Genomic DNA, 24,921 nt, shown 5'->3' on the forward strand with positions numbered 1-24,921 from the left:
GAAAAACTCAGGTCTGGCAGTATAAGTGCCAGACCTGAGTCAGACCTAACTTTTTCAGCGTTAAAGAGGAGCAACATGATGTATTTTATATTGTTTGGGGGGAGGGGGGCAAAATAGATCAGAGATAGGTGGGAGAGCAGCAAGATTGGACAAAGATGTTGCAAAGAATGGCATTAGGACCACTGACATGAAAGATAATGCATTAAAGATTCAAGCTTTTCACCAAACTATGATTTCCTTACTGAAGGCCAAATATTCCAATTTCAAACTTGTTCTAAATTATGCGTGCACTTTGCATTAAATTAATCCAGATATCCTCAGGATAGACTTTGTGTAAATCTTTGCTAATTAAACCAGGAGTCACACAAAAGAGTAAAGGCTTACTAATTCATCCTGTTTTTCTCTGTTAACAATGGGTGTTCTCTGAAGTAATACTTAACAATAATAACTCTAAGAGAAAACAATAGGAGGCAAGGCGAGAGATTGGTAACATTTTGACTGTAAGCCATACAGAGTACGAGCGTTGGGGGGCGGGGGTAAGAAGAGAGAGAGAGAGTGCGAGCAAAACTGGAAAGCTGGTGTACATCTTGTAACATAGAGACAACTGAAGGAACTCCGAATAAACTCTTACGACTTACTATGAAATGTCAGTGAATTCTTGAACCTAACATAAGATTTTCACTAACATTAAATTCAGTGTGTAGCAATTAGTTGATATTAATTGTGCTTGGGGCACCAAGCACAAAGGATTTGCTGCAAGCTTGTCATATAGTTAAAACAAAGCTATTTCCTGCTTTTAAAAATAAATTGTTAATGAACGTGCGCAACATCCAAATCTATAGTTCTTAACCATCATAAAGCCATATTGTTTATGCAATTTATAAAATTGGGAGCATTCAGAACTTGGGTTCCTTCGTAAACTGATCTGGATTCAATGGCAAACCAAAGAACGATTACAATGCAGGAGATGGCTATTTGACCCAGTGTCTGCACCTGCTCTCTGAATGAGCATTTCACTTAATGCCCTTCTCCAACCCTCTGTAACCCTATACATTCTTTCTTTTCAAACAATCATTTAAATTCTTTTTTGAAGACTTCGATCAAACCTGCTTCCTCTTATGCAATGCATTTCAAATGCCAACCGCCTACCACGTGAAGAAGATTTTTTCCTCGTCGCTTTTATTCCTTGTGCCAATTACTTTAAGTCTGTGCCCTCTGGTTCTCAATCCTTTCACGAGGGCGATCAATTTCTCCACGCTTATTCTATTCCGACCCTTCATGATTTTGAATACCTCCATCAGACCACCTTTCAGCCTTTTCATCTCCAAGGAAAACAGCCTTAACTTTTCCAATCTACCTTCCTAACTGAAATTCCTCATCTTTGGAATTACTCTTGCGAATCTTTTCTGCACTCTCTCCAATGGCTTCATATTCTTCCTGAAGCATGGCACATAGAACTGGCAGAAGTATATTATACAAGTTCAACATAACATCACTATTTGGTACGTTATGCCCCTAATAAAACACAGGATACCGTATGCTTTATTAATGGCTCTCTCAATCTGTCCTGTCACTGCTTCGTCAAGGGGAGGTCAGGTCTGACAAATCTGTTAGAGCTCTTTCAGGAGGCAATAAGGAAGTTAGTTAAAGGAGAACCAGGGGACGTGATTTATTTAGATTTCCAGAAGGCCTTTGACAAGGTGCTGCAGAGGAGACTGTTTAAATTATGCATCTATGGTGTTAAGGATGAGATCCTGGCACGGATAGAGGATTGGCTGACTGGCAAAAGACAGTGGGGACAAATAGGTCTTCCTCAGGATGGCAGCTGGTGACTAGTGGTGTGCCTCAAGAGTCAGTGCTGGGACCACAACTTTTCAAAATATGTATTAACTGTTTGGAGGAAGGAACTGAAGGCACTGATGCCAGGTTTGCAGATCATACAAAGGTATGTAGAGGGACAGGTGGTATTGATGAAGCGAGGGCTGCAAAGGACTTGGACAGGGTAGGAGGGTGGGCAAAGAAGTGACAGATGGAATACATTGTGGAAAAGTGTGAGGTTATGTACTTTGGAAGGTGGAATGGAGGCATTGACTATTTTCTAAATGGGAAAATGCTTAGAAAATCAGAAACACAAAGGGACTTGGGAATCATTGTTCAAGATTCTCTTAAGTTAACGTGCAGGTTCAGTCGGCAGTTAGGCAGGCAAATACAATTTTAGTATTCATGTCGAGAGGGCTAGAATACAAGGGATTTACTTCTGAGGCTGTATAAGGCTCTGGACAGACCCCATTTGGGAGCACTGTGAGCAGTTTCAGGACCCATATCTAAGGAAGAGTGTGCTGGCCTTGGAAAGGGTCCAGAGGAGGTTCACAAGAACAATCCCTGGAATTAAGAGCTTGTCATAATGAGGAACAGTTGAGGACTCTGGGTCTGTATTTGAAGTTTGGAAAGATGAAGGGGGATCTTATTGAAACTTACAGGATACAGCAAGGCCTGGATAGAGTGTACGTGGAAAGGATGTTTCCACTAGTAGAAAAAAACTAGAACCAAAGGGTATAACCTCAGGCCAAAGGGACGATCCTTTAGAACAGCAGAAGGCTGTGGAGGCCAGGTCATTGAGTATCTTTAAAACAGCAATAGATAGGTTCTTGATTGATAATTGGATCAGTGGTTATGGGGAAAAGGCAGGAGAATGGGGATTTTAAAAAAAAAATCAGCCATGACTGAATGGCAGAGCAGACTGGATGGGCCAACTGGCCTAATTCTGCTCCTAAGTCTTATGGTCACTTCAATAACTTATGCACTTCGCGACTACACCCACTTCAGAAATGTATACTTCATTTTATAATGTCTCTCCACATTCTTCCGACCAAAGTGAATCACTTTACATTTCTCCGCATTGATCTTAGTCTGCTATTTGTCTGCCCATTTCACCAACTTTTCTTTGTCCTTTGGAAGTTCAGCATTATCCATCTCACAATTTACAATGCTTCTAAGTTTTGTACCACCCACAGATTGAAATTGTGCCCTGTACGCCAAGGTCTAGGTGAGTAATACAGATCAGAAAGGAACGGGTTCCAGGAAACTCCACTGCAAATACTTTCCTCCAGCCCAAAAGACATTCATTAACTACTATTCTGTTTCCTGTCACTCTGCTAATTTCATATCTATGTTGCTACTGTCCCTTTTATTCCATGAGCTATAACTTTGCCCAAGTCTGTTGTGTGGCACCAGATCAAATGCCTTTTGGAAGTCCACGTACTACGCATCAACCTTTGTTACCTCTTCAATAAAAACACCCAGTTAAATACAATTTTTCCATGAATCCATGCTGGCTTTCCTTAATTAACCTGCATTTGTCCATGTGATTGTCAATTTTGTCCTGAATTATTATTTCTATAAGCAAAGTTACACTGGCTAGGCTAATCTTTACACCCTTTTTGAACATGGAGTTTCAAGTCCTCTGGCACCATCCCAGAATCTAAGGAAGACTGGAAAATTATGGCCAGTGCCTCCCCAATCCAGTTCTTCGGCTGTAGAAACTTAAGTGCATACAACCTCCCCAGTACTACCACCACCACCACCTCAAATTTTAAACATTTTTAGAGTCTGAATTACCTCCTCTTTCACCATGGCTTGGCATCATCTTAATTAGTAAAGACAGATGCAAAGTATTCATTTAATACTTTAGCTTTTCCCTCTGTCTCTATGCGTCTCTCATTAGCCCACTTTACTCCTTAAATGCCAATAGAAATTTTGAAATTGATGCAGTTTTGTACAATTTCTGAGACACCTGGAAAAAAGCACCCAAGACAGTAGAATTTCAAAGATAAATATTAACCATTAATTGTGCTAGAGGAGCCTAATCTTTCTCAAAAGAGATAGTGCTTATCTAATATAGGAAGCTACAAACTAAATCAAGATGACAGTGACTGCAGTACAGATGCTGGGGCTTCGGACAGGATAGCAAGACAATGTGTAGCACTGTCTGCAACACCCAATGGCACGGGTGATTTTAAACTGGGGCAGTGGTTAATGTTCTAATGAAAAATCTCCAGATCTTATGGATCATTGTCTGCCATTTCTGCCACCAAATACATCTAACCCTTTCTCTTTCGGCTTTCCAAGAAGGACCATTCCCTCTGCAATGCTCTGATCCACTCCACAGCAATTCCCTCTTCTTCCTACAGCATCTTTTCACACAAGCATCAAAGGAACAGCACCTGCTCTTTTACATCCACCAAACCCCCAAACACTGCTTCCAGGTGAAACCCCAGTTTATTTTCATTTCTTTCAATTTAGTAGACTGTATTCACTGCTCAATGTGGTCTGCTCCGCAGTGGAGAGGTCAAGCACAGGTTGCGCAATCATGTTGTGCAACAATTCCATTCAGTCCGCAAGCATGACCCTGAACTTCTAGTTAGCTGTCATTTTAATTCTCCACCCATTTCTGTCTTTTAAGCTCAGCTCAAAGTTAAGGAACAGCGGCTCATGTTTTTGAAAGGGCATTTTTTACGGCTTTCAGGACTCAATGCCACTTCCACAAATTATGATCTTAACCTCTGGTGTCATTTTGCTTCCTTTTTCTTTGCTGGTTTTAGCTTTTCTCATTTCTCCTTTTTAAACCCTTCTGCTTTCAGGCCACTACTGATCATGAATGCTATTCACATCCCATTTAGATACATTTTATTTCTTTATTTCTCCCATTACCTCTCCCTCCAGTCTTGCAGAGTGAATACTTTTGCCACTTAATCTCTCCACCTTTCACAGTATCTTACTTTACCTTCTGTTCCTTATCCTACCCTCTCCCTTCACTTGCTTAAAACTTATTAAATCTCTTAACTCCTCCAGTTTTGTTGAAAGCTTATTGATATGAAATATTTAATTGTTTCTCCCATCACAGATGTAGCCAGAGCTGCTGAATATTTCTAGTATTTTCTGTTTCTATTTCAGATTTTCAGCATCTGTAGCATTTTGCTTTGCTGTCAATAAAAAACTTCTATGACATTACAATCGTGATGATGCTTAAAGTACTTGATTAATAACAAAGTGCTTTTGGATCTCTAGGAGTTATGAAAGGTGCTATATAAATGCAAGGTCATTCTTTTTCACAGAGCCCCAAGAGAAATGAAACATGATCAAACTCTTAACTGAAGATAGGTTTTAAGCAAGGCATTACAAGGAGAAATTGGAAAGGTTTAAGAAGGCAGTTCCAAATCTGTGCATTTGGCTGGGTCTTAAGAATGGAATCCAGCAACCATAAGCTTGAGAATCGGATGCACTTGCCCTTCAACTTCCATGTACTGGCAAAATTACAATGCATTGGGCTGGTAATTTAACACCATCTGAATGCCAATGTCAACATACAAACTGTGATCACACTTAATTTGAATTCACCTGTTGTAAAATAACTGCAATCTCTACAAGGCTTGCAGTAAAAAGAAAGCTTTCCAAACAGTTAATGAAGAACTTGAGGTTCAAACCAGGACATGCAACAGTACTTACTGTGATTCCATTGTTTATATTTTTATCCACGTACTTCTTTTTTTCATATTTATCTCTGATGAAAAATTCTACAGCTCTGAAGAATATTTAATCAAGGAAAATATCTTTTCTTTTTAAATAGAAGAGGCATTTCATTTCCTGTACTAAAACACAGAAAAGATTACTGAATAAATCTGGAATCAAATTAAACTGTGCAGTACCAACATTTTCAATAAGTTTCAAGGTTAACTTCACAAACATAATTCTCTTATTGCTAACTATACTTTTGGTGCCTAATAAAATTTACTTAGCTTTTCTACACCCTTAAATCATAAGTTGACTAATTCCTATTGAAGTTACACCTCTGTCTGTTTGGGGGTGGGAGGGTGCATTTTTTAATATTTGTTCTGGCACATTATTTGGTATTTAATGTTTCCAGCTATATTACTAACCAAATAGTTTCTCAGCGTCCATTAGTTCATTTATTTTAAATGGTGGTCACCACTGGTACTTCTAAAACCATCTATAAATGCAATAAATTATCCTATGAAGCTTCACAGGAGCAATGTAAAGCAAAACGTAACACCACCAAGCCACAAAGAGATATTAGCGAAGATGACCAATCACTTGGTCAAACATAAAAGCAAAATACTGGGGATACTGAAATCAAATAAAAACAGAAAATGCTGAAAAATCTCAGGAGATCTGACAGCACCTGAGAGAGAGAATGGAGCCAATCTTTCAAACGTCTGGCCAAAAATGCACTGAAATAGCCAAGTTTAGAGGGAACAAAGGCGTATATGAGTTTTTTAACAGCAGATTGACAAGGTAGGTACAGAGTCCGGCCAACATTACAGAGCTGGAAATAGGTAGTCTTAGTGGCGGCACTGAAGCGGTCAAAAGTTCATCTTGGGGTCAAACGTGACAGAGGTTGCACACTCATACAATTGCCAGGGAGACAGACGGAATTGCTGGCTAACATTTAGTTGTTGGAAGCAGCGTGGCCACGATGCTGGTCAGCAACTGTTTAACGTCAAAGAAAAATGGTGGCCATCTCAAATAGTTTTTCAATTATTTGCAATTTTTGCACTGTCAGAAACTAAATTGGTTTAAGTATGGCAAGTGGTCACCATCTTCAAGTGCCATGGACTGTGGACTTTGGTCCAAATACATCAAATAAATAAGAGAAAATTAGACCTACACTGAAATTCCAGTCAGCTCAAAAATCATTTCAGCTTCGTTCAACAGTTACACAGGTCAAACACATTTTAGCAAGTGAACCACGCCCAAACATTAACACACGTTCACTCTACAGTTACATAGAACATAACACCACAGTACAGGCCCTTCGGCCTTCAATGTTGTGCCGAGCTATGTCCAATCTCAAGATCAAGCTCTCCACTCCCTATCATTCTGGTGTGCTCCATGTACCTATCCAATAACCGCTTGAAAGTTCCTAAAGTGTCCGACTCCACTTTCACAGCAGGCAGTCTATTCCACACCCCAACCAGTGAAGAATTTACCTCGGACATCCCTCCCATATCTCCCAGCATGAACCTTATAGTTACTTCTGACTTGAGAACGTGTTGAGTGTTTCTTTTCATTTTTCCAAAAACACTTTGCTTTCATAGATGAAAACCAGATCCCAGCAGAGAGTATCAAACAGAAATCAGAATCCATTCCACCATTTTCTGATACACCCAGTTAAGTTCAAAAACTTATTGGATTTAAATTTGACCAGATGCTGTGTCAAATGACGAACAGTCCAGATTGAAGAAACTACTAAAAAACAAACTTACAAAATGAACAGATAATGCAAGTAGGCAGGCAGATCAGTGGAAGGTAGAACTTAAAATGAATAAACACAGCATTGGGTTGGCACCGTTGCCCCTCAGCAGCAGGCACCCAGGTTCAATTGGCCTTGGGCAGCTGTTGGAGTAGTGTTTGCACATTCTCCCAGTGTTTGCATCAGTTTCCTCTGGGTACTTCAGTTTCCTCCCACACTCCAAAGATGTGCAGGTTAAGTTGTTTGGCCATGCTAAATTTCTCCTTAGTGCCCAGGGATGTTGAATGTGTGGGGTTGCAGGGATAGGACCAGGGGTTGTGCCTGGGTGGAATGCTCTGTCAGAGAGTTGGTGCAGACTTAATGGGGTGAAAGGCCTAACTCCTTCCGCACTGTAGGGAATCTATAGTTCTATTCTGAAGGGAAAAAGAGGTGATAAAAGTTGCATCATAAATCATGCTGTAAGTGAGGTTCATTCTAATTTCCCTTCACCGTGGATGGCCTATTTGTGGCACAGCACCTACAGGCAGTTGCTTATGCATAGCTTTTTTGTCCAGTGTGGCGCAGGCCTAAATGTTGCAGGGCTACGCATTCACGCAGCTTAGAAGGAAAGTTGGCTGTAATAGCTGAAAGGTGCTGTTGAAAGATGGATATTTTAGTACATTGTAATTTAATATTTCTGGCTGTAATGAAGCAGTTAATGGAACATTGACTATACATCAAATATCAATAGACTACAAGTCACAAAAAAATCCAATCACCTTACCAGCCAAGATTTTGATCAGACAAAAGGAAGATGGTGAAATCCTACAGATGTTGTAAAGCAGCCATGGGACTGATGCCCAAAAGAGTGGATAACTTGAGCTCTTCAATCCTGAAATGTCCCAATGAAGGGACCAGATGTATGTTCATTTTAAATCTGAACTGTTGCATTAAACTTTTATTGTAGGACAAGAGAGCACATATTCAAAATGAAATGAGAACTTCAGTCTAAATGTCACCAGAAAAGCCTTATACAAAATGCAGCTCAACATGTAGAGTGGAGTACTAAAGATGTGATATCAAGTTGGGAATTATAATGGAGAACAGAAACATCTTCCAAATTCCTTATTGGAATGATAAGTTGCTACTTTACATTTCCCTGATCACTAGTTTTGAATTCCTCCACAAGTGATAACATCGACAAATCTACCCTAACAAACTCCTCAAAAGACTGACATAAGACCGCTTCTCAGGCTTCTTGGAACAGAAATGGGTTGCTTGAGCCTGCTATGCCATTCAATAGGATCATGGTAGGTCTGCAACCCAACTCTATGTACCCTTGACCCTTAATAAGCACGTAAGAACTAGGAGGAGGAGGCCATTTAGCCCTTTGAGCCTGCTCCATCATTCAATAAAATCATGGCTGATCTTTTGGGTGAGCTCAGCTCCATTTACCCACCCGCTCACCATAGCCCTTAATTCCTTTACTGTTCAATGATCTATTTCGCCTTCAAAACATTCATCTAAGTAGCCTCAATTGCTTCACTGGGAAGGGAATTCCACAGATTCACAAAAATTTTGGTGAAGAAGTTTCTCCTCAACTCAGTCCTAAATCAGCTTCCTTTTGTTTTGAAGCCATAGCCCCTAGTTCTGGTTTCACCCTCCCTGCTTCTATCTTATCTATCCCTTCATAATTTTATGATTCTATAAAAAATCCCTTCATTCTTCTAAGTTCTAATGAATATAGTCCCAGTCTACCCAGTCTCTCCTCCTAAGCCAACACACAACTCTAGATTCAACCTAGTGAATCTCCTCTGCACCCCCTCCAGTGCCAGTATATCCATTCTCAAGGAGATCAAAAATTTACACACTCCTCCAGGTGTGGCCTCACCAGCACCCTATATAGCTGCAACATAGCCTCCCTGTTTTTAAACTCCATCCTTCTTGCAATGAAGAACAAAGTTTATTTGCTTAATTACCTGCTGCACCTGCCAACCAACTATTTGAGATTCATGCACAAGGACACCTAGGTCCCACTGCATGCTGCAATTTTTTTAACCATTTAAATAATAATCCACTAATAATGTCACTTTTTAATTGAGTTTAAATTAACTGATCTAGGGTCAATTGTGATTTGTGAACTCCAAACTTTCACTGGGAGCACCTATGATTTCCCTTCCCAATACTGCCCCATTGCTTATACTAGTAGCTGCTGATAGATAATCCAACTTACTTCATGGCTACAACTATTCGCATCAAAAGGTGGCAGTTTTACCTGCATTGTTCATCTCAAAGTCTACTCTTGCATCTTTTGCTGGGTTGCTTGCCAACTCCAAAGTTAAAAGGGTCATATCATATTTCAAAACCAATTATTTGGCCTTCCAAAGTTATGTTTATGGTGACTGTCTCTGAAATCACTATTTTTAAAAGATTGATTGCTCAATCCATTAGGGTTCCCAAGCAAAAGATGTTTGGACCATTTCAATTTAGCTATTAAGTGATCAATGCCTCAATCAATCAGGGTCAGCCTACCGGATTTAAATTTGATCAATAACTTGGCAGTTAACTGTTCCCTGCTGTATTTTCATGGCAACGCCTCTACTAGAGTCCACTTGCCAACCAATCTGCACATTCTTCTTGCGCAGTATAAATTGCTGTTCCCTTTAATGCTGGTAATTTTGCAAGATATCCTGATGAGTGCAAGACAAAAAGCTTAAACATCTTGTCTCTTTTTTTCAGCAAAGCTAAGTTCTGTACTACAAATGACTAATCTCCATCGTCTTCATCCAAGGGCCCCAGTTTTTGGTTCCCCAACCTTTTACCCTTTGTTGGAATGTTTGTACCTGAAGAGTCTCTTCCTTAAAGGTCACCCATTGTTCCTTTGCAGATTTTCTTGTAAAGTTTCTGTTCCATTTTGCACTGGTTAGATCCCTTATCATCGCATCAAAATGAGCGCTCTTCCAATTTAGATGTTCTATCTGAAATTGTTCCTTGCTCTTTGACATTAGTCTAAAGCTTACGACAGAAAGATCACTCTTATCCAAATGTTCCCTCACAGACCCATCACTAAATCCTTTCTAGTTGTGCTGAGAAAATGCTGGTCAAGGAAATTCTCTTCAACACATTTCAGAAATTCCTCCCTTGCCTTGCCCTTTTTTCAAATACTAATTACCTAAATAGTGATTAAGATAAAGTCCCTCTATATTAAACCTACAATTCACTACTGGCCAATGACATGTATTGGGAACGAGGAAAGAATCTGGGATCAACAGTAGAAACTAAGGACGGCACAGTAACACAGTGGTTAGCACTGCTGCTTCACAGCTCCAGGGTCCTGGATTCAATTCCCAGCTCAGGTCACTGTCTATGTGGAGTTTACACATTCTCCTCGTGCCTGCGTGGGTTTCCTCCTGGTACTCCAGTTTCCTCCCACAATCCAAAGATGTGCAGGTTAGGTTGATTGACCATGCTAAGAAATTGCCCCTTAGTGTCTAGGGATGTGTAGGTTAGAGAGATTAGCGGGTATAATATGTAGGGATATGGGGGTAAGGGCCTGGTTGGGATTGTGTTCGGTGCAGACTCAATGCGCAGAAGGACCTCTTTCTGCACTGTAGGGTTCTATGATTCTAAAACATTGACACGGACTTGCCAAAGAACTGAAGTGCTTTTAATACATAAATGAAAACTGGTGCTCAATAGTGACAAAGACTTTATAGGAGAATGAGAATTAATGTTGGCAAGGATACAATCAAATCTCGCTCTGGCAGAGACTGAAAAGGGCCACAGAGACCAGTGTGGTTTTACAGAATGCGAACATTTGCAATAGAGATAAGCATAAAAGCTTTTCAAATGTGCAAAAAATTGGATCCAGTCCACAAGGTAAAGCATGACAGACAAAAGCAAGCGAGATAGGTAATGAAAACCCAAGAGGAAGCAATCCCAAATAATGAAATAAACAGGGAATGAAAAACTACAGACTGCTTATAAAGAAGTTAGGCATTGAGGAAATGATGAATTTGAGATTAAAAAATTTAAAATAGACCAACTATACGAGCCAGATGTTTACACTCATAAATCCTAAGGGAGATATGAACTGAAATAGGCAGTACTGACATAATTGAAAAGCGATGCCAAAGAATGACAAGTAGCCTAATATGTAAGCTGGGGGAAGGGGAGGTTGCATTCCACACTGGCAGTTTGTCAACCACATAAGAACATAAGAAATAGGAGCAGGAGTAGGCCATCCAGCCCTTCGAGCCAGCCCCGCCATTTAACAGGATCATGGCTGATCTGTCGTGGCTCAGTTCCACATTCCCGCCCTCTCCCCATAACCCTTAATCCCCTCTCTTATCAAAAACCCGTCAACCTGCGTCTTAAAAATACTTAATGAGGCAGCCTCCACCACCTCAACGGGCAGAGAATTCCAGAGATTCACCACCCTTTGAGTGAAGAAGTTCCTCCTCAACTCCGTTCTAAACCGCCCCCCCTTTATCTTGAGGCTGTGCCCCCTAGTCCTACTGTCTTTTCTGAGTGGGAAGAGCCTGTCCACCACTATCCTATCCATCCCATTCATCATCTTATACGTCTCAGTGAGATCTCCCCTCATTAAGCTCTAACGAGTACAAGCCTAATTTATTCAGCCTCTCCTCATAGCTCAACCCCCTCAACTCCAGTATCAGCCTAGTAAACCTCCTCTGCACTCCCTCCAAGGCCAAAATATCCTTGCGTAAGCACGGCGACCAAAACTGCACACAGTACTCCAGCTGCAGCCTCACCAATGCCCTATACAGCTGCAGCAAGACCTCCCTACTTTTATATTCAATCCCCCTCGCTATGAAGGCCAGCATCCCATTAGCCTTCCTGACCACCTGCTGCACCTGCAGGCTGGGTTTTTGCGACTCATGCACAAGGACCTCGAGGTCCCTCTGCACCGTCGCCTGCTGCAGTTTTTCACCCCGTAAGTAATAGTCCTTCCTACCATTATTCCTACCAAAGTGGTAGGAATCACAACAACGAACAACACCACATCACAACAAGAACTCCAAACCAAAACAATATCCCTCCATGAAGCAGCCATTCATAGCTGATCCATCACCTAAACCAACCCACCACCAAAACCATTACCTAACAGTTTGAAAATATTGAAGACAATCAATAACACCACACAACTGAAAATGCTACCCATGAGTAAAGGGGCCTCCCAATCAATTTTTCTCACCTTCCACAGATGACCGAAATGAGACTGACAAATTGCCGACTGGCAAAAGCCTGCACACGAATTGACTTTTAAATGCAGGCAATTTACTTTGCAACCAACACTTACTTTAACCCTCCCTTAAGTATTGTACTGTAATTGTGCATTTAACTATTTTATTTGTGTCTTTTATAGTTTCAGGTTCTTAATCTGTTGGCTTGAGCCAGTTTCTTGAACCAAAATTTGAGTCATATATCTAAAAAACAAAGCTGTTATGCTGAACTGTTGCCAATATTGTGATTAATTTGATTGAGTTAAATATACAGAGAACTGGAATAGAAAACTTTTGTGGATATAAAAACATTGTTTTGAAAATAGGAAAAAAATTTATACCTAATGGATTAACTTTTCCAAAACCCAATTGTCTGAGTTTAATAGAACTGACAAAAACAGAGTAAATGCAATAAGGAAAATTAGTTTTGGATCTTCTGGGAGTGCAGACTGTTGAAATTCCATTTACGGGGATTACCTAATTTGCACAATTACATTTATCACAAAACAAAGATTGCTCAACTTTTATAGTGATCAAAAATAGATTAAGGAAATTTACACAAGCCAACAGAAAAACAATAAAATCTTAATTCTGCAAAGAACATAATGATACTCTGCTGATAAAAACCAAATGTGATGCAATGGGGGATTGGGTTAGGGCAAATTCAACCTGCTAAACAAATTACATGCATGGAAAAGGCAGTTAATAGACATCTTCCTAATTATTCTCCAAAGATGTGAGGGTTAGGTTGATCGGCCGTGCTAAATTGCCTCTTAGTGTTCCGAGACGTGTAGGTTAACGGGATTGGTAGGGTAAATATGTGGGGTTACAGGGATTGGGCCTGTATGGGATTGTCGTCGGTGTAAACTCAATGGGCCAAACAGCCTCCTTCTGCACTGTAGAGATTCTATGATATTCATCTAGAGAACAGTTTCAGAAATTAAAATATACAATTTGTACCAACTGTTTTTTGCAGCTGAGTCTTCATAAGCACATATGAATTCAGTGTAATGTTTACTACAAAATGATTTTTTTTAAATGCAACCGATAATTCTGAGAAGCAGCATCTGGAGTGCAAAACACAGCTCATGCGAAAATGATTTCTGCTTCAGGTCACAATTTAGCAACATTACAAGGAAGATGCTCAATAAAGCTATCCACGTCAAGCAAAACTAAATGCTGTGTTTTATGTTATTGCTTCCACAAGTTTAGGATACAAACAAAAATGAATTTAAAAGTAAAAATCAAGACCCTTCTAATACATTCGCAGGTACTGTGATGCAATAAATCATTTTATTTTGGGTTCACCATTATACAGATTAAAGATATATACTTTGTAGTGGAATTGATAGGGGAACGTTACACTGTATTAACAGAATTTCCTACTTAAAAATCCTAAATGAATGTTTAAAGCAGAAATTAACTCAAAAAACATTCACAAGAATAAACTATGCCGTATCAAACCATTAAATCTTTTGAGTAATGAACTCCTCATATTTCAGGTAGCTGAAATTAAAATGGTTTATAAACAAAAGATAGTGATTGGCGTTGTAGAAAATCACAAAAGAATTTTATTGCACTGTGCTAGAGATTTGATTCTTCAATTCACTGTTCAATAAGTTCCTACATGCAAACCATGCCATTATGGGTACGTACAATTCAGCAGAAGCCTGGAGTCATCTCAAATTATCATCTCTGCTCTCAAGAATTAAGTGAACGAAGCAGGTAGATCTAGAAGCATTCATAAGAGAATATATAAATTCAAGGTTAAAAAAACGGGTATAGAATTTTTCAAATACCTTTGGACAGCTCTAGTCATGAAGATTTATGGATGGAATTTATTAAAATATAAACTGAATTATTTCTGAATGATTTAATTGGTGCATCACCCGTGTTTCCAAGCATCACTCCAAGGCTTTTGCACAAAATACAAGGCTGCCACTCCAGTGCAGCACTGAGGGAATACTGCACTGTCGGAGGTAGCAACTTTCAGCAGAGGCATTAAACCAAAACTTCATCTGCCTTCTTGGGTGGATGTAAAAGACCCCAAATGAAAAGTTGGGGAGCTCTTCCCAGTGTCCTGGCTAATATTTGTATCTCAATCAGCATAAGGGAGGAAGCAAATGATTATCTGGTCATTCTCATGATCCTGTGAGTTTGCTGCGCACAAATTGTTGGCCTGTTTCCTACGTTAAAACAGGCAGCACACTTCAAAAGCACTCATTGGCTATGAGATGCTTTGCGGCATCCAGTGATTGTGAAAATCCCAATATAAATGGAAGTCTTTCTGCTGTGTATGAAATCCAAACTAGCTGCAGAATAGAAATATTAGACACAGATTCAGATCTTTTGCACCAAGACTAGCAGAAAATGATCCAATTCATTCTTTAGGAGCTGATACCCAGTTTTATTTTATACAAAGACACCAAGGATACTGATCAGTCTGAGGTCTTCGGAAATGTTCAGGAAGATTTGCTTCGTAGAGATGCCGAGCCTTGGTGTTTCCCATATCTTGCATACACTACAAAACAGAAGGAAACAAAGTTAGCAACTCTCCCAACATCTGCTACATGACACAGTCATGGAAATTTCAGTAAAGGATTTATTTTTATTGACAAGGGTAATCAAGATTCATAACAGATGCTAAATACCTAACTGTTTTAAAACTGCTTTAAGTTTCTGCCTCCTGGCCACAGAGGATTTTGAAATACATTGACACTTTTCAACAAGTTCTATTCTCCACAAAATAACTGAGCATAAATAATTTAAGTTATGATTAACAGCTAAACTAAAAGTAGCCAGTCAGTAACTATACTACTGAAAACAATATTTGCATTATGGAACATTCAGGTGATTGATAAGGATGCACATTTGGTTGAACTCTCACAGGTACAAGAGTGCTCCCTATCTGAACCTGGAAGGAAATTCATGAAATTGCATCTCATTACCACTGCAGGAACTTATCAAGTCTCCTGAGGCAGCACCTTCCAAACCTATGACACTAATGTAAACAGGGACAAAGGTACCTGGGAACACCACCAGCTTGAAGGTTCCCCTTCAAGTCATTTACCTTCCTGACTTGGAAATATAATGCTGTTTCTTCACTGTCACAATAACTTTGTAGTAGACGATAACACTGAAGTCTGGTCGTCTAGGCTCTGACAAGTCGATGACTGGCCAGAAGAATTCATAGCACATGAAAATCTTGGAACACCTTCCCTAACAGCAGTGTGGGTGGGCCTACACTACCTGGAATGCAATGGTTCAAGTAACTAATCACCGCCTTCTTGCGAGCCAATAAGGATGGACAATAAATGCCGGCCTAGTCATCAAAACCCACATCCTTTGAACGAATGAAAGGAAACCTGGTTTGGACAAGTTCCAAAATTATTGCCTAATCAATAGCCGATACTTAAAATTGGCCATGACCATCATATCAGATTCACAGCTTAATCCAAACAATTCCAGGTTCAAGTGGAACAATCTCTAACTCTTCATTTGACATTGATTTACGTCAATGACAATTGACATCAAGCAACATAAAACACACCACTGACCTCACTTTATCTAAACACAATTAAAGTTCTGAATACAGGTGTTGTTCTTTACATGACAGTATTTAACTGCATAAAAACAGACAATTCAACTCAACAGTCTATTATACAAGTGCTTCTGCTTCAAGCAGCTTTCTCCAATCCTGACCCCCAGCCAGAATAGCAGACCAATCTGTTTTAAACAGCAAAGGAAGGTAAGTTCACAATTTCAGAACATAAAACCACAGAGGTGACTGACCCATCAGTTTATCAGTGGGTTTATTCTAAAGGTAGATTAACCAAGGAAAAAAAGTTAAACCCTGGATAGCAGATCAGGTTGAGAGCAGTTAATAAGGCATACAGCATTCCAGGGACAAAGAGTAAAAAGTGAGCAAGTTATGTTAAACCTGAGTAGAGTACTGTTCGGCTTCAACTGGAGTTGAGTGAAGACATTGAAGACAGTGCAGAAAATAATTAATAAAAAGGGTTCCAGGGATGAGTAACTTCATTTACGTACACAGATTGAAGAAGTTGGCACTGTTTTCCTTGGAGAAAAAAAGACTAAGAAGATTTGATAGATCTATTCAAAATCATGAGAGATCTGAACAGATTAAAAAGGAAAAGCTGTTTTCATTGGTGGCAAGATCAAGAACCAGCAGGCACAAGTTTGAGGTAGTGGGCAAAAGTGGCAATGGAGAAATTAGATACTTTTTTTTTTACACGGCAAGTGACTGGCATCTGGAATGCACTGCACAGGGGAGGCAGGTTCAATCCAGCCACTCTACATGCAACATCCTTAGGAGATGCACAAAATGGACTACTTATGGTTTGTGGAAGCAAGGGACTTGACAGGAAAATCTGCAAAGGAAGAGGCCAAAAGGGAGAAGACTGGAGCTCAAGTGGTTACAAGGCAAATTGTTTCTTTGAAGAGATAGCACAGATATGACAAGCCAAACGGCCTCCTCCTGTGCTGAACAAGTCAGATTCTACATATTGAGAAAGGAAATAGTTAAACCAATTTAGATATGCTGAGGTCATTGGATCAATTGTGATCTGTCAAACATAGCTTTAGGCAAACAGTAAAAACAGATTTTTTTTTTTAAAACATGATAAAGTACCATAACTGTGAAATTTGATTTACTCAAGGCAAACCTATTTCTAAATTATATTAAAAGTATCTAATAGGCATGAGCATATATTGTACAATGACAACTTTAGAACTATCTTTACATATTGCTCAAAGCAATGCAATCCCATTCTCTATTGAATGATATTTAATTGGCCATTAAATTTATTTAATCAATGCTTATTGGAACTTGCTACACACCACAATCATGTAAATGTGTGCCTCTGAACTGCTTTTCACTTGAAAAGTGTTGGGACAGAGGAGAGAGAGTTATACCAAATACCCCAATTCCCTTCTGTATATAATTAGTGTAGTTAATTTTGACAAGGCTGATGTACTTTCCCAAACTCCCATTAGTGCACAGTCAGTCATTTTAAGTCAGCAGCAGATTTTCATAAATTTGAACAAGGAATATTATTCACTCACTCACACACCCACCCACCCCAGGAAATTTACACTACAGCCTAATTTTCTGTCTCATCTGCCATGGGGATCATGTAACTGGAGAATCCTGCCCAACGTTAAACATAAACCCAAGAAAGATACAATTAAAGAAGGAAGTGCACTTCTACAAGTATTAAGCATAAACAGAGCAGTTAGCAGTTCGTATTTTGGAGTCCAGTAAGTGGGGAGCTTTTCCTATTGTGGAATTGAAATTCAGGTTCAGATGTCGAGGGTCAAATCTAGATTAGCTGCAGAGTTCCTTTGCAGTAGACGGTTCAGAAGATCACATCGACAGACCTAATGTCCAATTCTTACAGGCGAACACAGCTGATCAAACAGGTTGAAAGAAGCTTTTAAAGACTAAGCCTTGCAGGTCTTGAAAAGGCAAAATGAAACAGCCTTTTTCTGCAGCTATGTTGTTGACGGTGTTCTGTAGATCGTCCAGGGTTTCAGTTTTTGAATTAAAGGATTTCCAAATCGGACGGTAGCTTTGATCACATGAAGAATGAAACAATAGATGATCTTTCTTGGTGTAGGAGTTTTAGTCACAGTCAAAATCCACTGATATACCATCGAAGGAAGGTCTTCTTTGTGGATACTCAGCTTCAATAGCTGTCTGTTACCTGGCAGATCTGGAATCAGAGTTTATTATCCCTCCCTGTAGTTTGGACTAAAGCTTGACAGTAGCAAATGCAAGGTTCCAGAGAAGAATGCCATTTAGGCATGTCCATTCAAGGGAGACCCTGCCCATTATAATCCAATTTGGAACTTTCCAGACAGCTTCCTCGGCTGAAAATAGCAGCATCTTATAGCTCAATAGGGGACATGTTCAAAGGAATACAGTTTTTTTTTAAAAAGCTAATATTTTCAAGTCTGCACAGGCATGGCACAAGAATAACCATTTGAACATTTACTACCTTGCACGCAACCTCTTGATATAGATGGTTGGGGAGAAAAACAATAAATGCAAATAATCACAGAGTTCAAGTGGGTAAGAACCACGAAATGGGCAGATTTTCCCAGAAGAGGTTTATTTCCCCCCCCTTGGCAGCTAACTGACAAGCTCCTACAAAGTAAGAAGTCTCAACACCAGGTTAGAGTCCAACCACTTTATTTGATAGAGACATAATTGAAACGTGGAGCTCATCATGTATGAAATGGATTCAAATTTTAATCCCATGGGAGGCAGTGGTGTAATAATTTGGAGTTTAACTGGGTGGAACTCAAATGATTCACTGTTTCACCGTGGCCTTGGATAAAATTTTCTGCTTTTTGTCCATTTCAGTTTTGAGTCTGAGTTTGTATTTCCTTAAAACCTTTATTGGTACTTGTATTTTTTCACCAGCTACCTATATGGCAAGAAGTGGAGTTGCTTTTATTATAAATCTATAATTCTGAATGAACAAATACCTGGAAAAAATCTCTTGTTTGCTTTACAGTTACTATTTCAATACCCATTGTATGCTCCAAGCTATTAAATTCTAATGTGTATTCGTTCCACATTTATATTCCACAATTGTGGCTGTGATGCTTCCCACCGAGTTAAAAGCCAAAGCAAGCATCCCTAATTGCTGTTATGCGTATGAAACCAGCATCTACAGAAGACATGAAAGCCCTCAACTTCAAAAGTATACTATAATCTTGAACTCTGCTACAGTTTTTGATAAAAATAAAAAATGGAAAGGTTCTGCATCAAAAACAATTTCAGTGTGTTGTAAATTTGTATGTCACACGTCAATTGGAATCAAAGACTGTCACAAAACATGGTAACTGAACATTAGTCTGCCTTTAAAAGAGATGGTTCCCATGGTTGAAGAGCAAAGTGGGGTGGGGAAGAGAAAACAAAGCCAGACAGAGCCCCAAGTGACAGGAAGTGATGAGAGTAAAGATAAAGCAGAAAAAGGAAATGTGACAGACGTCAGGTTGATACAAGACAGAGCCAGGCTTAATATAGAAGGCATGATGTGGATATGCCGGCGTTGGACTAGGGTAAACACAGTAAAAAGTCTGACACCAGGTTTAAGTCCAACCGATTTATTTGATAGTAAACTCACTAGCTTTCGAGGTTACCCCCTTCGTCAGGTGAAGGGGGTAACCTTGAAAGCTAGTGAGTTTACTATCAAATAAATCGGTTGGACTTAAACCTGGTGTTGTCAGACTTTTTACTGTAATATAGAAGTTTCAGAGGGGAAGTGAAGAAGAAAGTCAGACACAAGTACAAAAAGTACTGAGCTAATACAACAGATTCCAAAAATCTTCTAAAGGCATATAAATGGCAAATGGGTGGTAGTGTTTTTTTAATTTATATTTAGGCACTATTGGCTAGGCCAGCATTTCTTTTCCATTTCTAATTGCTGTTGAGTAGGTAGTGCTGAGCTGCCTTCTTGAAACGTTGCAGGCCATGTGGTGCAAGTAACCCATAATGCTTTTAGGGAGGGAGTTCCAGGATTATGACTCCGTGATAGTAAAGGAACGGCAATATATTTCCCAGTCAAGGTGGTGAGCAACTTGGAGGAAAATTCTAGGTGATGATGTTCCCATGTATCTATTGCCCTTGTTCTTCTAATGGCAAAGGTCATGGGTTTGGAAGGTGCTGTCCATTGAGCCTTGGTAAATTCCATCAATGCATCTTGTAGATATTATATACCGCTGTCACTATTCATTCGTGGTGGAGGGAGTGACCATTTGTGGAAAGGATGTCAGTCAGGCAATTGGATGGCGCAGAGCTTCTGAAGTGCCCTTGGAGCTGCACTCATCCAGGCAAGTGAAAAATATTCCATCACACTGCTAACCTGTGCCTTGTAGCTTGGACAAGCTTTAGAGAGTGAGGTGGGGAGTTATTCCTGGCCTCTGATCTGCTCTAGGAGCCACATATTTATTGGGCTAGTCCAGTTCAATTTCTGGTCAATAGCAATGCCAGATGTAGGAATTCAGCAATGGTAATACCATTCAATGTTAATGGGCAGTGGTTAGATCTTCTCATTGGAGATGATCACTGCCTGACATTTGTGTGGCACGTGTTACTTGCCAGCTCAAACCTGGATATTATCCAGGTCTTGCTATCTTTGGACATGGACTGCTTTTGTACTTGCAGAGCTGTGAATGGTGAATATTGTGCAGTTACCAGTGAAGATTCCCACTTGTAACTTTACGACAGAAGGAAGGTCATTGATGAAGCAGCTGAAGATGGTTTGGGCCTAGGACACAGCCCTGAGGTAGAATGGTAGGTGCGGCCTATCAGGGACCAAAAAGATGATCTATGCATGGAGACAGGAGAATCTACACAGAGAGACAGAGGACACTAAATGAGTGCTTTGCATCCATCTTCACCAAAGTCTTTACCAAAATCATAGAGAAAGGCAAAGTAATTGAGATATTAGATGGGTTAAAAATTGAGAAAGATATTAGAAAGGCTGGCTGTACAGAAATTTCTCACCAAAACCAAATAGATGCATCTGACTATGCAACTGATTCAAAAGGTGGAAGTTGCGGAGACACTGGCAAGAATCCACCAATTCTCTTTCAGTATAGGGATGACACCAGAGGGTTGGAGATGTGCAAATATTGTACTCTTGAACAAAAAAAGGATAAGTCCAGCTCAGTGATGGGAACACTTCCAGAAACAATAATCTGGCACAAAAAAAATTCACTTGGAAAAATGTGCATTAGTTAAAGAAAACTATTATGATTTGTTGAAAGGAAGTTTGAGAAGTTTAAGAAAAACAAAAGCTTGCCAATAAAGTTGAAACCCATGAAATAAAGGGCCATTTCAGTATAGATTAAAAAAATGGCTGAAAGACAGGAAACAGTAATGGTGAATTTTTCTTTCTCCAGACTGAAGGCAGGTTTTCAATGGGACTCCCCAGGGATCAGTACAAGAACCAATGCTTTTCTGACACTTCTGTGGCATGTATGTTACTTGTAGCCTAAGACTGGATATTATCCAGGTCTTGCTACATTTGGACATGGACTGCTCCTGTGTTTGAGAAGTCACGAATGATGAACATTGTGCAGTCACCAATGAAATGAGGGCCCCAGCATAGCCAGGACCCATTGAAATGGGTCCTAGCCACGCTTGTCTTTTTGTGGGGTATATGGAACATTCCTTGTTCCAGGTGTACCTGGGTCACCTACCACGACTCCTTTACCGGTACATCGATGACTATTTTGTGCCGCTTCATGCTCTCCTCTGGACCTGGAAAAATTCATCAACTTCACTTCCAGTTTCCACCCTTCCATCAACTTCGCTTGGTCCATCTCAAACACTTCCCTTCCTTGACCTTTGTCTCCATTTCCGGCAATAGACTATTACAAGCCCACTGATTCCCACAGCTATCTGGGTGACAGCTCTTTGCACCCTACATCCTCCAAGGACCCCATCCCTTTCTCTCAGCTCCTTCACCTCTGCCACATTTGTTCCAAAAGTGGTGCTTCTAGTATGTGCTCCTTCCTCCTCAATCATGGCTTTCCATCTACAGTTAGTGAAGGACCCTCAACAGCATGTGGCCCATCTCCCTCGCCACGACCCTTACCTCCTCCCCTCCCTCCCAGAACAAGGATGGTTCTCACATTTCATCCCACCAGCTTCCGCATGCAAAGCATAATCCTCTGCCATTTTCACCAACTCCCGCGTGATGCCATCACCAAACACATCTTCCCTTCACTCCCTCTGTCAGCATTCCGCAGAGACCAGTCCCTCCTGGATAAGCTAGTCCACTCCTCCACTATACCCACCACCTCTCCCATCACTCAAGGCACTTTCCCATGCAATCACAGAAGGTGTAATACCTGTCCCTTTACCTCTTCTATGCTTACCATTCAAGGTCCAAAACATTCATTGCAGGTTAAGCAGCATTTCACTTGCATCTCTTTCAATTTGGTCTACTGTATTCACTGCTCTCAATGTGGTCTCCTCTTTATCAGAGAGACCAAACATAGACTGGGTGATCGCTTTGCTGAGCACATCCAGTCTGTTCACAATCAGGACACTGACCTTCTGGTTGCATGCCATTTTAACACACAATCCAGCTCCCATGCCCACACGTCTGTCCTTGGCTTGCTGCAATGTCCCAGTGAAGCTCAACGCAAAGCGGAGGAACAGCACCTTATCTTCCAGCTAAGTACATTGCAGCCTTCCAGTCTCAACATCGAATTCAACAACTTCAGATGATTAGCTCTACCCCACCTCGAACGCTCCGTTTTCATTTCATTTTTAACTGTTCTCTATCTTTTCCTTCTTTGTTATCTGCCTTTATTTTTCTTCACCCCCCCCCAACTCTTTCCCCCATTCTTTACTTTTCTCCCCCTTTGATTTGATTATTGTCACATATATTAACAATGAAAAATATTGTTTCTTGCGCACTCTACAGACAAACCATACCGTTCATACAGAAGGAAGCAAGAGAGTACACAACCTAGTGTTACAATCATAGCTAGGGTGTAGAGAAAGACCAATTCAATGCAAGATGAGTCCATTCAAAAGTCTGACAGCAGCGGGGAAGAAGCTGTTCGAGTCGGTTGGCACGTGACCTTAGATTTTTGTATCTTTTTCCTGACGGAGAAAGGTGGAGGAGAGAATGTCCCGGGGTGTGTGGGGTCCTTAATCATGCTGGCTACTTTGGAACCAGCCCTGCCCCCCAACATCTTCAACTGTCACAGCTTACCCTCTGATTTCAGCTTCTCTGCCGTTTGGCCATTCATATCTTTTATTCCCTCTACAGACTACTATTAGCAGTCTTTCCCCTTGTTTTATGGCTATGAGTCATCTTTCATTCCTGCAATATAAATATCTCCCACTTTATGCCTTTTAGCTTTGAGAGAGGGTCATCAGGGCTCAAAATGTTAGTTCTTTTCTCTCCTTACAGATGCTGCCAGACCTGCTGAGATATTCCAGCATTTTCTCTTTTGGTTTCAGATTCCAGCATCCGCAGCAATTTGCTTTTATCCATTGCTTTTCTTAGAAGGCATAAACAAACTGGTAAAAGAAAAAAGTGGGCATGTACGAGATGAAATTTAAATGTAGAGAAGTGCAAAGTGATACTTTTTTGTAGTAAGAATGAGGAGAGGCAATACAAAATATGTCCAAAGATGTGCAAGTTTGGCAGATTGGCCATGCTAAATTGCCTCTTCGTGTCCCAAGAAGTGTAGGTTAGATGGATTAGCCATGGTAAATGTGTTGGGTTGCAGGGATAGAATGGCAGAGGGTCTAAATAAGCTATTTTGTCAAAGAGTCAATGCAGACTTGATGGACCTCTCCTGCACTTTTGGGATTCTATGATGCTGTGAAAATAAAGGATACAATTATAAACTGGGTGCAGGAGCAGACATCCGGGCACGTGTATGCAGAAATGGCTGGATAGGGTAAGTAATTAAAAGGGCTTTGGATCCCAGGCTTTACAAATGGAGTCAGAGAGTATAAAAATAAGGTTCAGCCTCCAATGCATTTGCGCATTCAATTCTGGGCAATGCATTAGAAAGATGCAAATGCTTTAGTAATGGCTCAGAAAAGATTTGCAAGAAAGGTGCTAGGGATGAGAGACTTCAGTCACAATGACAGATTGGATAAAGCTGGGGTTGTTTTCCTTGCAGAAGAAATGCGGAGTGGATACTTAGTGCTCAAAATCAGAAACGGTCTAGAGAGTAAATGGAGAGAAACTGCACCTAAAGAACCAGAGGGCACCAATTTGTAATTGACAGCAGAAAAGTGGTTAGGATTTGGAATGCACTGCTCAACAGTACAATGGAATCTCAGTCATTGCTTTAAAAATGGAAGTGGATAGCACCTGAAAAGAAAATTGCTGGGCTATAGGAAAGAGCAATGAAGTGAACTAGGCAGGTCACTTTTGCAGGAACTAGACAGATACAACAAGCTGAATGGCTTTGTGCGTGCAAACCATTCTATGACGAATAGTTGCCATTGTAAATAGGCATTACAACAATTGTTGCCATATTAATGGAACAGAAATGATTTTGTCAGGAAGAGATTGGGTAACTTTGTTCCTTTTTCCAAACAATTGATGGAAACACATTCCTGTGCCATCCTTCAAGTATTAGTGGGAGGAGGTCATAACATGAACAAATTTTAATTCCCTGCAGTGTGGGCAAGAACTATGAAGATTACAATGTTTTCAAAAAAGTTTCAGCAAAGAGTGGCAATTAAAACTCGATCAGTGAAGTAGGATGTACAAGGCAACGCACACTGAAATTGATGGCATATTAGGGGCTCTGAAGGATCATCCAGACTTGAAATGAAAGCTCTATATTCTTTCCGCAGATGCTGTCAGACCTGCTGAGATTTTACAGAATTTTCACTTTGTTGTAGCT

At 40.2% G+C, this 24,921-nt stretch overlaps 1 protein-coding gene across 4 annotated transcripts in view; it reads right to left on the reverse strand.

The window, feature by feature from the left end:
• Positions 1-24,921, reverse strand: part of smap1 (small ArfGAP 1) — a 247,473-nt gene that overhangs the window by 176,872 nt on the left and 45,680 nt on the right. For all 4 annotated transcript variants that reach the window (XM_080191966.1, XM_080191970.1, XM_080191967.1 and 1 more), the window contains exons 3-4: positions 14,931-15,016; positions 5,506-5,581 (exon numbers count right to left, since the gene is read on the reverse strand). In XM_080191966.1, coding sequence (XP_080048092.1) covers positions 5,506-5,581; positions 14,931-15,016 — 162 coding nt within the window. The remainder of the gene's footprint in view (positions 1-5,505; positions 5,582-14,930; positions 15,017-24,921) is intronic.

This window comes from Carcharhinus amblyrhynchos, chromosome 7 (assembly GCF_965287045.1).
Source record: "Carcharhinus amblyrhynchos chromosome 7, sCarAmb.v2.hapA, whole genome shotgun sequence".
Classification (NCBI taxonomy): Eukaryota; Metazoa; Chordata; class Chondrichthyes; order Carcharhiniformes; family Carcharhinidae; genus Carcharhinus; species Carcharhinus amblyrhynchos.